Below are 18,393 nucleotides of genomic sequence, written 5' to 3'. Positions count from 1 at the left end.
ACCACACTAGGGCGTATATGACACAATATGGAGTGAAAAAAGCATATAAATGTACATTGCACCCCAAAACAAATTGGAAAAGGAGACCGAAAAAAACATTATATGCTAAAAAATAGCACGTTCATGCAGTTTCTGTACATTGAAGTTGTTCCTGTTGATTCACTATCGATATACTTTGAAATGGAATTATCTCTTGAAAACGCTAGTTTTACTGTTAACATAACTATAAGTGTTGCAACATGGATATCTTTTATACATACACATACGTATAAGATAGCAAGCGTATCAATACTACTATATCATATATCGTGTTTTGCTACGTCATCGACAAGTTATAGACATAGTCTTAAGTGTGGTAAGACGTCAACAGTTATCGGTGTGTCGTTGCCACCAAGTTGATGAATACGAATAGCAAAATTTTATAATGCACACACCATTTTTGCATTTTATCTGTTTCAGGAACAATATGAGGCCGTGTTTGAAGCCCTGTTGGAATTGTTTACTGTCCCCGATACGTCCATTCACAAGAGTGGTTTTTGTGAATACATTCAAAAGCAGGAGCAAGATACATTACCAAGAAATCAAACAGTATTTAGAGAAGAGTTTCAGGTATTGCCTTTTGTTATTATCTGGCAAAACATTTTCTTCACAGATGTGTTGCCTCTACATAGATATATAGATGTAGCTTTAATATAAAAATATAATACATGTTCTTTTAAGGAAGACCATATTTCCCCTTCAGCCATTTACTCGTAGAAACTGTATCGGCTAATATTCGTAAACACAAGTAATGAGATTAAGGTTTATTATCACTTGAAGGTAGTCACTAACTTAAACGTTAATGGGAATTCAGAAAGACCATAACAATTGCAGTCATAACCAGTACTTTTGTTAATGTACCACACAATAATACAAAGTGAACTGAGGGTTAGGATCTCACAAAACGTTTAACCCCGCTTCTGGCCTTTGTTATTCTAGCTTGTATGTACTTTTTTTACTTTAGTATATTTATATGTTTTGGAGTTTAGTATGACGTCAATGTTCACTGAAATAGTACAAACTTTTGTTCAGGGCCAAGCTGAGTCCCACCTCCCGGTCCCTGATTTTCTCGCTGCGATAAACACCCATTGGTGGTCTTTGGATGTTACCTGCTCTTTGGTCGGGTTGTTGTCTCTTTAAAATATTCCATATTTTCCTTTTTAATTTTATTTCATTTTGTAAAAAGATTGCAAATCATGGGCTGTCCACTTAAGATTACAAACACATTACTGGACAACTTCTTGATCCGAGAAGTACAATGAAGTAATGTGTGTATAAACAAACATTCGTCTTTAAAAAACAATGTTCAAATTGAATGTCGAAATGCAACCACACCAAAGTTTTTCTGTTTACATTTTAGAGATTGCAAACGTTGCGTCCAGTATATTCTGCTGATAATTATACAACTGCAAAACGTAAAGAAAACTTATCAAAAAATTATTCAAAGTCTGTTCTTGCAAGTAAGTAAAATTAATATTTTAAAAGTGTTTTCTTGAACATAAAACGTTTCTTTATTGAACATGGTGAAATCTGAATAATAGTTGTTCCCAAATGCCACAAACAATTGTGTTTTTTTATATCTTAGACAAACATAATTCACGTCAGTAGTTTTGTAGATTTTTTTCGAATCATAAGTATTGATTGGTTGATTAATAATAAAAATACCAACGAACTATTTTTGAGAAACATACACCTATTTCATGCATAAGTTTGTAATTGAGAAGTACTTTTCACTCCTTACTACACAGATAAAGAATATGGGTTAGCATATATTGTATAACATACTCATATGTTATTCTTATAAAAAAAACAATTTGCTTCAAGAGTACCTGCTATTTTGAATTATATAGCATTTATTGTGTAAATCAGATAAGTCTCGACTAGGCATTGTATGTAGCATTTTGATTAGCAAAAGAAGATTGATTTCTTTTATCTAGTTATTTCTTATTTTATATGTCAACTCTGTATAAAGACACGTCAATTGTAAGTATAAAATATTTACAATCTTACAATATTGAAAAGATGCAAAGGTTGTTCACCACTTCCTGAAGATCAGAAAAAGAACAATTTGTTTATACTTTTTTCGTTTAGATGATAACTACAGACCTTACTTAATGACTTATGGTAGAAACAGAAACGACTACATCAATGCAGTTATAGTTCCTGTGAGTAAATTCATAATTCGAAACCTTTATTCACATCGAATTTCTATTATCTTTGGTTGCATCAGGTCCTTTTGTATTAACATTTAGTTGCACAGGAAACACGTCAGGCACTACAGTACCATCCATTGAACTTTCTTTCTTTGTAATTGCAGCGTTACATGTTAATGTTTACGTTCCTTGTTGATAATATGTTGATATGTTTATTTGACATTTCTGTTGACCAGTTGATAAAATGACACGGTACTGTAAAATTATTAATATGTTTTATAGATTGTGACATGTTTGAGTTCCATATTTATGATACCTTTTGACCCAGATGTTCCTTTGTCGTTACCACGGGAGTGACGGAAACTGTATAAAGTCCTATCAAACAAATCCCAAGGCAAAGTGGCAGTTTTGTGTAAACATTACCCAGACTGGAGCTCGTTCTTATGAGGTTTCCTATTTTCTGTCATAAAGCTTAGTACCTTGATTTATAGATTATCATACATGTATTTGTTTATAAATTTGATAATCACTGAATAAAATTTCATATCAATCTTCCTATCATTGAAATTGAGAATGGAAATGTGGAATGTGTCAAAGAGACAACAACCCGACCAAAGAGCAGACAACAGCCTTTGACATATTAAATGTAATTATGATGCCTTTATTCATTGTTTGTTTTGCAGGGTTATTTGGCGGAAAGTAAATTATTTGTAACGCAGTGTCCATTAGATGACACTGTAATTGATTTTTGGACAATGATGTTTGACCACGGTTCTAGGATTATTGTTTTATTAGATCCAGCAAATAAGGTGAGATTTATCGATATACCGCGACTTATACCAACGATGTGAAGACTAGTCTAATAGAAATAAGGTGGAATGATTGCCAATAAGATGTGGATGTAAGTAATTACAGACTTTATTGGCCTTTAACAATGAAAAAACCAATATGTCAGAACCAAAGACAACAACTTTACTACATGCTTGTGACATGGGACAGGCACATACATAGTGTGATTGGTTCAGCATGATTCAGTTTTCAACTCTCTCCTAACCCTGTACGGTGGTTTAATAAGAACATACTGTAAATATATTCGTACTTCATTTGGCCTTTTTAACTTTTTTGACTCATGCGTCACTGATGAGTCTTTTGTAGACGAAACACACGTCTGGTGCGAATACAAAAGTCTGATTTAGGTATCTGATATCAGTTTACTAGCAACTATTACGATGCACACAAACAACTTACTTTACAACCAAATGAAATCCATTTAAAGCACCAAAATTTGTGTTTTCGCAGTTATTGAAAGCCAATTAAAAATCAGTTGGATATCCTTATTAATTAGTTTTATTTTCGAACCTTTTTAAACTATGTAAGCAAACCTCTCCTAAATATAGTATTTACAAAGTTAATGGTAATTAATTTATTATGTCATGCGATTTATTTCAATGGCTTTTGAGAGAGAAAAACATATACGGCAATTACAAGTATTAATCAACATCAACACATTTAAGTACAGTAATTTCCCTTATATGAATATTTAACATAATTAAAGAAAATCGGTTGAAATCCATCGCTGCAGAATGAGATAGAAAGATGAAAACACAACGAAAGTATCCGCAAATAGAATTTTTCTGGCAGTATAATGTAGCATGTAAAGCTGAAGCCACATATATATTTATCTCAGGGTGCTCCATTATGGTTGGAGAAGAATGAAAAGCTTCAGTTTGATGATTTTAGCATTATAAAAGACAACGAAAATTTAGAAAAAGAGCTTCAGATCACTCTGAACCATACGGTTAGTAGGAGCCTAATTTGTAGATATATATCAATGTAGAAAAAATGAATTAACCTCATCTAGGGTAATTAAAATGACTTTATACAAATATAGCCTTTGTATGAGGTCGACACAAGGATATATTGACCTGAATGAAGTATATTGACGGAGGACGAAGTACGAGGTCGATATACTTCTTTGGGTCGATTAATCCTGTATTGACCTCATACAAAAGGCTATATTTGTTATATTATTAATTCCCGACCATATATGTATCAAAATCGTCATTTGATTTTGTAGGAATTGTTTATAGATATCATATTGTCTCCTTGACAGCAACAAAATATTACTTGTTATTTAATTTACTTTGTTTTATTTGTTTGACATCTCATGTATTTTTTTCGTCAAATAATCGATCACAGATATCGTTTGTTTCAGAACGTTGAATAGTATTCTGAAATTCATTACATGACGTCACAAAGTGTATCGGTTTCTAAAAATAACCGTGCAATATGCTTTTTGCTATCCGCCGTTTTCTTTCTACCTTCGAAAATATAGTTTAACATGTGACTTTCCCTCAACGAATCAAATTTATTAAAATATACGAATTACTAATACAACCCTATATATCTTTTATCATTATCATTGGTTTTCATGATTACTTATTCTATTGAAACACCACTGATTTCAGTAAATAAAACATAATTTCACCAAATACGTCAAGCTTTATGTTTTACAGTTCATTGACCATTATTTAAATAGCACATAGCTGAGAGGGTGATAGAGCAGATTGTTACCCCGAAAAAACATTGTCAACGGAGGCGAAGCCAAGGTTGACAATGTCTTTTCGAGGGGTAACAAACTGCTCTATCACCCTCTCAGATATGTGTTATTTAATTTATTATACTGAATGTTCTGTTATTATTGTCGATTAAATTATAAATTCAAAGTAATAAACTATGACATCTTGTACATAACAACCATCCGTATTTGATAAAGCGCACACCTGATCAAGCGTCTCCGTGAAGGGTAATAGAGTATTTGTCATAGGAAAGAGTCGTATTTAATAAAAGAGGGACGAAAGATACCAAAGGGACAGTCAAACTCGTAAATCTAAAACAAACTGACAACGCCATGGCTAAAAATAAAAAAGACAAACAGAAAAACAATAGTACACACGACACAACATAGAAAACTAAAGAATAAACAATACGAACCCCACCAAAAACTAGGGGTGATCTCAGGTGCTCCGGAAGGGTAAGCAGATCCTGCTCCACATGTGGCACCCGTCGTGTTGCTTAAGTGATTACAAATCCGGTAAATAGTCTAATTCGGTAGGTCATAACTCATGAAAGGGAAGGGGATTGTAGTTACGACGTAAGGAACATATCCGATATCATTTGTGAAACGGTTATTCCATAACGGTCAACCAACTCGTGATGGCGTCCGTAAAATTTACGAAGGGATGATTTCAACTTCACCATTTGGAACTCTTGGTTTAATAGCTTCCTTGTGAGCAGCAAACCTCTATCAAGAAAATCATGATAGGAAATGCAAGCACGGGAATATCGTATCAATTGGGAGATATATACCCCGTATGCAGGTGCTGCTGGAATGTTGCTACTTAGAAATGAAAAGTTCACAATTGGAAAGCTGAAATCATCTCTTTTGTCGTAAAGTTTTGTTTTCAACCGACCCTCATTGTCAATTTCTAGATGTAAGTCAAGATATGAAGCCGACTTAACTGTATCTGTAGTATCCTTTATCTCTAGTTCGATTGGATAGATGCGTTCCACATAGTCACCAAATTTTGAATTGTTTAGTGAAAGAACATCATCTATATAGCGGAAAGTAGAGTTAAAGGATATTGCTAACTTCTTATCTTTCTTCCTAAGAAGTTCCTGCATGTAATAAAGTGCACACTTGATCAAGCGTCTCCGTGAAGGGTAATAGAGTATTTGCCATAGGATAGAGTCGTATTTAATAAAGCGCACACTTGATCAAGCGTCTCCATAAAGGATAATAGAGTAAATTAACACCCTCGTATTAACCAATCAAAATCTGGCATTTTGACATGAAGTATAATAAAACAGAATGTTAAACGAGAGATTGGTTATAATAGTCTGCAAATTTAAAAAAAAAAAGGTAGAAATCATACCGCTTGATTAATCAATATATTAACCTGCATATTGCTATGAATATGAGAAAGTCGTGGTAAAACCAAGACACCATTATTAGCCAAAATTTCAAAAAATCAAAACCAAGCTACCACCAATAGAAAAACGTCAAACAGACAAAGACATTAGTCATATTAAAACGTCTGTATCGCCAAAAATTGACATTTGAATTACACTTCAAAAAATGAGAAATTCGTGCACAGAAGACTAAGTTTATGATATATACATGCATTGGTCCAAGAATAGGATAAACATTTTATTTCACCACTCACTCGTTTCTTGTGACTTTAAAAGTGTTACGAATTAAACGTGTCTTCTCATTTTATACCAGAAAAACCGTAGAGAATCTGCCTATTGCGTTTACTATTTACATAACACTATACGAAATACGTTGAAGCAGTTTTATGTCTTTCAACAAATAAAAAGATGTGGTATAATTGGTAACGATACAACCTACCTGGACCTAATGATGTAAAGTTTTCATGATAGGTTCCAATGTAATCTTTACAATCATGTACATATAGACATACTTATTTGATTTTATTTATTTGCATGAAGGTCTGAATTACATATGAACCTTCTTAGAAAATATATGTATATTTCACATATATTTGAAGACAATTTTAAAACAATTTTAAGTAATATATGTTCGTGTTACGTTTATTTTTTTTTTCTTATAAAACACACCACGGATTATCCTAACCTCAGTCATATGTGACCTTATTCGTATTTTGAACTTCTTATTAGAATTTGTGCTATGATTCTCAACCAACTAAATGTTTGCCTTGATCGGCACTGATGAGTCTAAATGACAACTCAACTCGCGTCTGTAATAAATCAAATTAAGCTTTGTATATTAGATTATATGTTCAAGTTTTATTTTTTAGTTTTTGACAAGACATCTGACACATTCAAATTTAGAAAACACGTTTGAATATATTTACGAACAGTACTTTACATTTCATTGTGATTTGTGTAATTTTACAGAAAAGTAAAGAAATGATTTCATTAAATGTTTTCACTGCTGAAGATTGGATTAAAAGTAATGCACCACCATCACCAGAGTACATGTTAGATCTTCTGCAGCGTGTACAAACCTGTTGGGAAACCCAAAAATGTCCAATAACAGTAGTTTGCAGGTATGTTTTTTTAAAACTAATAGTACTAGTACACATAAATATAAAGTATATGCCTGTTTCTTATCACGGTTTTCGGATCATTTTTATACGGTCGTCTTAGACAGGACGTATTTTGGTATACCGTTGTCCGTCCGTCCGTTGTCCAGACTTCGAATAATTACTAAAGAACGCTTCCATCAACTTTTATGAAACATTGTTGACCTGTTCATATCTATTGACGTAAGTCCCCTTTCGATTTTAATAAATTTCAGATTTTTTCTTTCCATATTATGAAGTTGTATCCTTAAAAAAAGAGGATTTTCCAGTTTTCTGACAATAACTCAAAAATGCTTATATCAATTTTAATGAACCTTTTGAGAAATGTTTATATCTATTGACGTATGCTTTCTTTCTTTTTATCAATTCAAGATTTAACGTTTCCGTGTTATGAATTTTTATGCTTTAAAAAGTGGGGATTTTTCCAGTTTTCAGACAATTACTAATAAACCCTTCCACAAAATCTTATGAAACTTTGGTGAATTGTTAATATATGTTGACTTGAGCTGCTTTTCAATTTTTATAAATTACAGATTTTACGTTTTTCAGTTTTATATCAAATGTGTTAAAGAGGTGAGACTCTAATAAATTATTTGTTTGTTTGGTTTTTTTATGAATTTTTATACTGAAAAAAGGGGGATTTTTCCAGTTTTGGGACAATAACTCAAAAACACTTTCACCACCTTTTACAAAACTTTGGTGAATGGTTTATATCCATTGATGTAAGATCCCTTTTGATTTGTATAAATTTCAGATTTTACATTTTTGGTGTTATGCAGTCTTTTCTTAAAAGCACAATGAGGTTTTTTTTCCAGTTTTTCGGATAAATGATAAAATATGCTTTCAGCAGTTAAGGACGAAACTATGGTGATTTGTTTATATCTATTGAACTAAGTTCCCTTTTGTTTTTTATATAATTTCTGATTTGATGTTGTACAGGTTTTGAATTTTGTCATTTTGAAAAAAAATGCCGGAAACGGCAAATGAAATTTATTCGTTGAAAAATCATTTAAAGCATGAAGACAAGCATAAAGACAAGCTTAAAGGGCAAGGGGCGTATCATGCGCTTATAGCGCAGCTCTTTGTTGTCCCTTTGATTAATATACCCTTCGATGATACATTTATCGTTAGTCTATTTTTCTGTCATGGTCTCATCAACGATCAAAAACTAAACTTTGAAATATTTAAAAGATTAATAAATTGAATTATAACTGTAATGAATAGAAACGCGACATATAACATGTATAATTTCCAGATTTTTTTTCTCAATGTTTCAGTGATGGTTGTAGCAAGAGTGGGTTATTTGTGACATTGAAATTGGTTTTGGAAAAAATGCAGGTAGATGAGGAAATCGATATTTTCCAAGTTGTTAGAGAAATTCAAATGAGGCGACCAGAATTCCTCGTGGAATTGGTAAGTATTTAAAGGCCCAATTACAATAAGGTTAATTTCCTATCGCTAGGTTGCACGACTAAACTGTCTGCAAATAGTGTGCCTGAAGTTGATATCCAAAAGGCTGTTGACATGCAGGAATCAGATGTATCCCAAAAACAATTGTCCAAAAAGTCTAAAAAGCTTGGATATCAACTAGTTAAATGCATGTGTTAACTTAAATTTAATCAGCAGTTCTGTTTGGAACCATACAAACTGTTTTTCTATTTGTTCTAAGGGATAAAGGAAGAGATGCTTATGATATTTTCTTCTTTCACTTTATGATAAACGGATATTTGTAACGACTCGATATATCATCATTTTTGTAATATTTTCGTATCTGACTGTAACAAATTATGTTTGTATGTTTCAGGATCAATACGAATATTGTTACAAGTGTATCAAAGAGCTATTGGATGGGGATTCTCGTGATTCATTGTATGCGAATATCTAAGTGAAGTTCAAACTATCTGTGATATTGAATTGTTTTTTTCACCGGTCTTTATACATTATGAATGTGTAAGGGTATCTCACATCTGCGTTATCATTTTTTATTCACATTTTACTAGCAATTATGATATACATGTACAACCTGTATGACATATTCCAGAATGACCTTCAGTTTTCACAAGCCATATGTTCTTACATTTCTATATTGTAGTTGTGTGACCCAAGCTTGCAGCATTCATTTGTTCCAACACAACTTTTCATTCTATTCCCCTCCAACTTTTGAATTTGAGAACTGGGACTTGCTTTGCATTTAACACTGCAAAATGTGTGTCATTAGCAAACAAGAATCCAGCTCAAGATAACTTAAAATATTCCAGGTAGAAAGATTTTCTGGTAGGAATCTATAAATTGATTCTGGTAGGAATCTTGTACATGTAGTGGAATAAGAAATAATAAAATCAGATTTTCAAAACGGAAAAAATCCATACAAACTTTTAAAATTCCACCTAGGTAGTAGGATTTGGTAGTATTTTGTTCATTTTCCATGTCCGCCTACTTTCTATATGGAATCTTTGATTCTAGGCAGATTCCTCCTTCATTCCTACTAATGTCTAGGTGGAATGCTACTACTTATTTCGTACGGGAAACTGCAAATTTGATTTCAACAAACAGATCAAATAAACGCACACAGTTTTAAGTATCCGAAGAATCAATTCTATAGAAAGATTAATTGTTGTTTTAGCTGCAAACTCAGTTTCAAGATTAAGAAAACAAGATGATTAAAATCGGATGAACAATGTCAATACAGCTAAGAGAAAAACATTACTGCCCTTGTATATTATTTTGTAACTTTCTGGATGCTTTTTTTTTTAATTTTTAAGCCTTTTGCTAAGTAAACAATTGTCTCACAAGAAGCATTAATTAGCATCTTGCCTGCAAACAGAATAGTTATTCTGGTGATACATGAAGGCATTAAAAAAGTGTTTGATGAAGCAAAAGTTGTTTCTCTGATATATCATTTAATTGTTTTCGCTATTCCACTTGTTAAAGATGATTGTTTGTTATATCATTTTTTTACTTTGTCACCGCACCTGTAGTTAGCTACATACATACAAACACACACACACACACACATATGCATACATATATATAACTGTCATGTGTATTGTTTTATTCATTTGTTGTAATCACATTATTCTATTAACCGGTCAATTTTGTGTCAAAATGATAAATATACATTGATTGTTAAGTTTACGCAAAAATACCAAACTTAATATTTGTTTGTGCAAGTATATAGAAACAACTTGTATACCAGTATCGCCTTCTGTTATATTACATATACACTGATACTAGATTTGACCTTCTCGTCGACCGAAATATGGATTTACTCGGGAAAAATGCATTGTGCCGCCATTGTGTCGGTCATAGTTTTAAGACAATCTTAAACAAATGATATATACATGAAATGTTAAAGTTTGACAATATTGACAAGAAAAGACCATATACATGTATATAATATATGTTTGTTAATGATTTCTTTAAAAAAAAAATAAGAATAGTCAACTTCCAAATGTTTAATCATATAACTCATGCGTCTCACTTTTTAAACTATGTATTTCATTGTAAGCATTTGAGGCCCCTTAAAAAACATTAGGAGATTTCAGACTTTAAGTATCGTACATATTTGAACCGGTCACAAGGATAATACTAGAGTGAAGTTTTATCGTCATCTGTCATTTAAATGCTTAAACATTGATCATTGAATTTTTATATATATATATATATATCTGAAATATAAACTAACCAATGATTTTATATATTCATTCACGTTAGAGTTACGATGTACTCACACTGAGGCTCAAACAAGTTTGAAACAAGTTTAATTGAAATTTATAACATTGATTTAAAAAAAATCGCGTTTATTCTTGAAACAATCGCAACTTTTAATAAACTTTTGAATACAGAATTAAGGTAGATAGGGTGTCTCCCTCCATCTTGGATTTGGAAATACCAGAAAACAAGGTCTAGATCTTTAATGGAATGTGAAAATTTTGAGAGTAGTAGGTAATTCATGTGTTTATCATATTTATGGTTGGATTTTACAAAAAAACAGTTAACTTTTGTTTAATTATTTTTTTTTCCAACTTTGCCACACAAGGGGAGGCAACTCAAATTCAAGGGCAGATAATTCAGATAAAGGTACTTTTACAATAGAATGTATTACGAATTTACCTATTTTATTATGTAGCAAGAAAACGGGTCCGGTGACCCCATGTTTTCTTTTTTTTTAACTGAAAGCATACTACTTAAGCTATCTTCTCCATGTTATCTCAAAATTATATGGTGTAGTTAACGCTTTATTGTAGAAAATTGGGTTTTACATGCATAATCTATACAAAATCTGTCAATTTTGAACACCGTGTAGAGTGAAAATATGCACGGTGACCCATTCTTTTTTTTATTATTTTTTAAAAAGCATTATAAAAACTACATTTTGGCAAATTATTAAAAAATTCTATGGATTAAACTTTAGACACCCCATCTACCTTAAATAAATGTTAAACAATTGATATGGTGTTGGGTTTTTTTCGAAGACGTAAACAATACAACTTGTGTACACAAAACATGTTTCACACGAGCAGTGTGAACGCGATCTTATTGCATACCAATTATATGCCAAAATGTACGTTTTGTTTATCAAGCCATTTGTTAAATTCATTTAATGCTGTTACAAATTTTTATTGTATGATTTCATATTACATAATAAAGAAGACATGTCATGTAAACCTCTTGTTATGCCTTAATTATACATGATCTTGATTGAATTCCGTTTTGTTGATTTATAAACGTAAACACAGATAACACTGTTAAGAAACAAATAATTTCAATTTCATTTTTGACAATCAACTTCAATTATACACATATCACATTTAACAATAAACGGAAAATTGTCACAACTAATACACACTGATATCCATAGGGTTTTAAGTTTTACTCGCCAAGTCCAGAATGTGAAGATATTTGTTCACAAATTTTTTTATTTTTTTTTATCTAAAACATTTTCGGATTTTAATTTGCGTGTCCTATAATGTTTATTTATCAATAGAGTATCAAACTAAAAGATATACTTAAGTTTTAATACAATGTACGTGCAAGCCTCTACTATGCACATGCTATTATTTTTTTCTTTTTCTTAATATTATATATTAATCTGAATGTTTTGTCTTTTGAGACAGATTGTTTATAGTCTCTTAATTGCATTAGTGACCATATAATTTCTCGTGTTTCTTACATATTCTAAATTGTCATAACGATGCGTAATCCATTTCTTTGCTTGAACATAGTTGCAATCGTTAAGAATTCATGATCATAATAACCCGTTCACTAGTCAAAATATTTCCAATTAAGATATTAGCCAAATATGTTTGTGTTTATTGTTTATTAAATGTTTGATTAGAGACACAAACGGGTTAAATAGATTTCATTTGAATATACTGTGTTATCTAAGTGAGAGGACAAAATTCGGGATAACAAACTAAAACCGAGGGAACACATCCACTATAAGAGAAAAACTAAAGAAACAACATTAAAACTGAAGTGCAACAAAAACGAACGCCACCATACGAACTGGAATCTGTTTACGTATTCCATGCTCACAATTTACCAAAGATTCTATGAAATTCTTGGATATTAAAATCACACAATTCAATTTAATATTGTTTAACAGAATAAATACACTGATTAAACTCAACTGGTAATACACATCATGTATTAAAGAAATATCAATTTGTATATTAATATTTGTACATAACTACACATGTTCAGTAAAAAACATGCATACAAAGCCCTTAATGTACATGTAACACGATACCGAATGGCATATCTCCCGATTTCCAAAATTTTTGGCATACGTGTACTTTGAATCGAGTTACATCGGAATATGTAATAAAAAATGGGGGTCACCATTTTTGTTTTTTTGTAATTTTCATAGGAAAACGTCAATTTTGGCGACAAATTTACTTAGGTATATAGGGGAAATGCCTTTTTTTCGGTTTACCTTTTTAGATTTTCGAATGGATGGCTATTTTCTTATATACGGAGAAAAACAAAAAACTAACATAATATCCAGGATTGCATAGTGAATCCATACACGTATAGAAACTCATATGTCACCATCCTTGTTTTTGAAATAAATGGCTTCAAAGTTGATCGATAGGCCTAGAATTTGACCAAAAACGTGTGACGTTATGGTGTACGGAATATATCGTTAATCCTTCACAGAGAAATGGAGAAAAAAATATGTGTCGGGATCTGAATGAGTATATTTTATTTTCATTTCCCTGTCGACTGTCGTAAAGTTGCTAGTAATGCAATATAAAATTCTACTGAATCAGATATAATTTTATTTCGTCCTGCACATGGAATTTCACTCATATGAATTAATATCAATATCGTCCGATTTTCACATCAAACGAGCATAAAAAAATTATCATGACTTGAAACTTGCGGGAACAGGTTCCATGTAAATCTTATGATAATAGTTCATGCATAAATCACCGGAATTTTGTACGTTAAATTCAAGTATATATTTGAAATAAAATTATTTAAATAATATCTTTGTTCTAAAATTTGATTGAAACCATAAAAAATACCTTCAGATTTTTGTCAAGTTTACGTGAAAATTAAATGAAACATTTCACGTGAGATTCATCCGAATTACTGAGTTTTGTAACTCCATCATGTTAGACAATGGTGGTATCATCACTGCATCCCGTGATGCAGAAATATAGTATTTTTAAAAAAATTGATTCATTTAACAGTTTTTTACTTGCTCGGTTTGATGGTTGTTTAACGTTCAGTGGCAAATAGTTCATGCATGTTCGGGACGATACAATACAATTTTGAAAACAGTTGTTTATAAAAGACACATTTGATGCACCAGTCAAAAAAGATTTTGTGAAAATTATGAAGAAAAATAATGATCATGATAAAATACACATTCCAAAAAATAAAATAACAAAACTCCAAGAAAAAATCAAAACGAAAAAATCCCTTATCAAATGACGAAATCAAAAGCTGAAAAACATCAAAAGAATGATAAACAGCTGTCATATTCTTGACTTGGTACAGACTGTACATACAATACATGTAGTATAGTGTACTCTGCGTTGTGTAAATGTGTTGCTTGTTTGCTCAGCAAGTCGGACAAACTTGCAAACTGTTAAGCCGAATAATTCAGTCGTTATATTCCGCTTACTACATTACGTAAGTAGGAGAGATCGATTACGGGGAGGGACTGAATTATTCGGGTTAGCAAACTGTATGCAAAATTTCACAAATTTCAACATTCTGTCATTTGTGAAAAATTATTTACATAACAAATCTTGAGATCATATATAAAATTGAGAAAGGAAATGGTGAATATGTCAAAGCGACAACCACCCGACCATAGAGCAAACAACATATATGCATTCTTTATATAAGTAAAACAACTGCGAAATTTAAAAGTTCCAGCTTGAAATTCAACCTGTATCAGATGTAAGCCGGAGTCTGTAATCTGTGTGCCTTTGTATTTTTATCAAAATGCCTAATCCAGCAGCCTGTCATGAAACAAAAAAGAAACTCCAGACGATATGCGCACCTATAATATGAGTAGTAACACCAGGTACATAGTTTTAAAGCTGAAGCAAAACTACTGTAGTTCTAAATAATTAGCCGAACTAACTCTATATATACTAAGTGCGGGATTAACGGTCGAACGGACAAATGTAAAACAATATGATGATACGTGCTCTATAAGTAATTTGGTGACTATGCATATTTTTGAATATGCAGTTCATATAATGGAATGGTAATTTGGAGATCTGAAATGTAGTAGCAATGTAAGAAGGATAGCATTTCCGTCATTTCGTCTTTGGTGGAAACTTGACTAATTGGAAATTTAACCGCATCTCCTTATATAGTATTTCATAATGGTTTGAATTTTCTAGAGAAGAGTAAAAGTTTTAAGACTTAAACTAATATTTACCAAGAGACTGAAATGTTACTGTGACAATTATACTACACATACTAATTTTCCAACTTTTACTAAACTACAAATAAGAAGTGTAAAGATACTATTCCAATTAGCATTAGTCAGGATTTTCTTGATGTCTTCAAGGTGTTGATGTCGATTAATTAATGCCCAGCTGTTCTATCTTATAAATTGCATATCACATATCTCCATTTATCATTCTATCAGCCAACTTTTGTACAAATAACATGTACATGTACACAATTTTTTTTTCTTTGTACTTGTACTTTTACAAATAAAGTCTCATGTTACCCCACTTCCAAAATGAGCAAGCGGTAACGTAGATATTTAGTTTTGCGTAACTGTTCAATTTTGGTCTTCCTCGCGGTCTGCGTTTAAACTTTGTCGAATTTTTTGAAAAAATTAGAGGCAATGATTTAAATTTTAACAACTAAAGTTCCAAGTGACGGGGAAAAATTGTAGGATTGATTGCTTTGATTATTGGTTGGTTAAAGTCCAGTGGAAATAGTTCATGCATGTTCAGGACGAGAACAAGTTAACAATAAATACAATAGGTAGGTTTTGCAATAGAGGCAGGGCATCCGCGATTATGGTCGGGAAAATTTAAACTGACGCTATACATGTATATATATACTTGTATACTTGTTCTAAAAACTAATTTTAAGAAAGAAACTTTCCGGGCCTTTTCCGACGCCTATTATGCGAGCAGTATGGCCCGCAGAGCCCTAAAAGGTAACTTTGTTAATTTTCTTTCGGTCGTTTTGTCTCCCAACTTGTACATGTACATTACTTCCAACTCAAAACAACAAAACAAAAACACCGAATACCCATGCAAGCGTAAATTAACACGATTATAAAATCTAAATGATTTTAAGATCTAGCTTTTATACAGTCTCTTGCCGTTTGAATAATAAAAAGTCAGCCGTTTGCATGTAAATTTCGAGAAAAAAATTATAACGGAATCGGGGAACACGGAACCTGTCTGACTACAGCCAGCCCTAACTATCAACTTGCGTTTGTAGACGCAAGTGGATACTCGGGGCTGGCTTTATTTAGACTGTAACGGAACCTGAATTTTGTTATTTTATTTCTGCCGAATCAAGTGCCCATGTATTTATCAGCCTTCGTTAACTTTCTAATGCTTCATTCCGATGTTGCTATCCGTCCTGAGTAGACATGGTTTATACGATTACAAAGCTGGCGCTGTATTTTAAAATATTTCCAAAACTATATCGAATTTACTCTGTACAGACCAATGAATTTCAGAGACTGTTTACACATGGAACACAGGAAAAGTTATTCGGCTAAATAACCACTTTTTTTAAATTCCATACAAACAAACTATTTTCTGTATGATTTTCAACGTCTGCTTGTATTGTGCTCCCCCCTCTAATTATATCCGTATTCTCATCCAAATAAATTTCAATTTTGTCCGAGCGGTTTTTTTGATGACCATTTTAAAACGAATTAATAGTTGTAAAATTCCCCGTTTTTTTCACACATCATCCTAAGCTTCTATGAATTAGATTTCTACTTTCAAAACAAAATTTCATGGGGATACGGCGTGAATCATGAATAACGGTACTTATTGCAAAAATAAACCAAGGTTTACTTTTATAAATTGTTTTTTGGATGGAGAGTTGTCTCATTGGCACTCACACCACATCTTCCTATATCTATACCAAGAATAAAAATAAAGTGATAAAACTGTGTCTGTTATGCATAAGAACATATATAGATAAAGCGTGCAGATGCTTAAATATCAAAGAAACAGAATATTTAAAAAGTAAAGTAATACTTTTTAAAGATTAACAATGAGCAGAATGATTGCCGGAAAACGATAAAAAAAATATTATATAAAAGAACATTTAAATAACATTTCAATTCTGATATATATGATTAGTTTATTAGTTTACGTTTTATCTATAGGTTAAATGTCCCTTTGGTATCTTTTGCCCCTCTCGTTTTAAGTTCTAGACGATACAATTGATGTCAATTGGATTTTACAACATCAAGTGATTTTTTTTTAATCCAATAGTATTTTTGTTTATCTCATTTATTGGGTCAAAATAAAACCACATGGAACAAAATAAAATCTCATATGAATCAAATTATAAATATGCACTGACACTAGAAAAACAAGGGATGAATACTACTTGAAATGTCTAGAGTGATAACACAGCCTTGATTCGTGTTTCTCAAACTGTTTGTATGCACTAGTGCATTATTTTGATGGTTTTGATAAGTGTGTCTGTTCATCTTCCATAGTATTTTGAATGTCCAGTTAGTAGCTCCTGTCTACACAGGTGCTCATAGAACGGAGAATAACTCAGAGAAGAAGAAGACAACTTAGCTATATAGAACACTGTTGACTAATACATTACTCTGTGGTACTAGTTTGTAGTATCTTATATTTTTGAAACGGTGCGAGACAATTCAATTTCTCTGTGGTATGGGTGCTCTAAGAGCGTAGAATTTAACTACATGTAATAGACACAATTTGGAACTCTCTGATGATTATAAACATCATGGTTTACGTTGCTTCGTTCCCCATGTTTAGTCTCTTTTTTATATAATTTTATGCATTTATTACATGGATTTAACATCGAAAATCACCTTGTTAGCCTTGGATTAACGATTCTCATTTTCCAAAATGTTCAACCAAAACTGTACAATGTAAGGATATATACATGTTTTGTACAATTATGATCAATCTCGTCAATTAAGACACATTTTGCACTATCCTTATCGATTATAAATGATAAATGGGACGTCCGAAAAAAATATACTTGTTCTGAACATGAATTGAATATGTGCTCCTTGATGTTGAGCTGAAGACAAAATCAATAAACCGACATAATATAATAACAGTAAACTATTGCAAGAAGAGAACTTTTCATACTTTTCATTTTAAAGTACAGATGAAATCAGTCATGTCAGTGTTTGATAATAATGCCGTTAAATATGCTTGTTTAAAATACAAACCATCCTGAACTACTGACTTCGGTTAATCATTATTGATACAGATAGGGAATGCTGGCACTCTAAATTGATCTGGACAAAATTGAAAAGGCATTTTGTTTCAGTATTACTGTCATTTGTATTAGAAAATCAATCATTGAATAAAAAAGGAACTTGCTTGAACTGTTTATTTGTG

General features: G+C 31.8%; 1 protein-coding gene across 1 annotated transcript in view; it reads left to right on the top strand.

The window, feature by feature from the left end:
* The window catches only part of LOC143084951 (uncharacterized), a 50,240-nt gene extending 38,252 nt beyond the window's left edge, over positions 1-11,988 (top strand). Inside the window, exons 23-30 of the mRNA XM_076261044.1 lie at positions 460-609; positions 1,400-1,499; positions 2,131-2,204; positions 2,876-3,001; positions 3,880-3,990; positions 7,134-7,285; positions 8,599-8,734; positions 9,126-11,988. Of these exons, the coding sequence (XP_076117159.1) occupies positions 460-609; positions 1,400-1,499; positions 2,131-2,204; positions 2,876-3,001; positions 3,880-3,990; positions 7,134-7,285; positions 8,599-8,734; positions 9,126-9,206 (930 nt within the window). The 3' untranslated portion in view covers positions 9,207-11,988. The remainder of the gene's footprint in view (positions 1-459; positions 610-1,399; positions 1,500-2,130; positions 2,205-2,875; positions 3,002-3,879; positions 3,991-7,133; positions 7,286-8,598; positions 8,735-9,125) is intronic.
* The last annotated feature ends 6,405 nt before the right edge of the window (positions 11,989-18,393 follow it).

Source organism: Mytilus galloprovincialis, chromosome 1 (genome assembly GCF_965363235.1).
Source record: "Mytilus galloprovincialis chromosome 1, xbMytGall1.hap1.1, whole genome shotgun sequence".
Classification (NCBI taxonomy): domain Eukaryota; kingdom Metazoa; phylum Mollusca; class Bivalvia; order Mytilida; family Mytilidae; genus Mytilus; species Mytilus galloprovincialis.
This window is presented reverse-complemented; position numbering and strand designations above follow the sequence as displayed.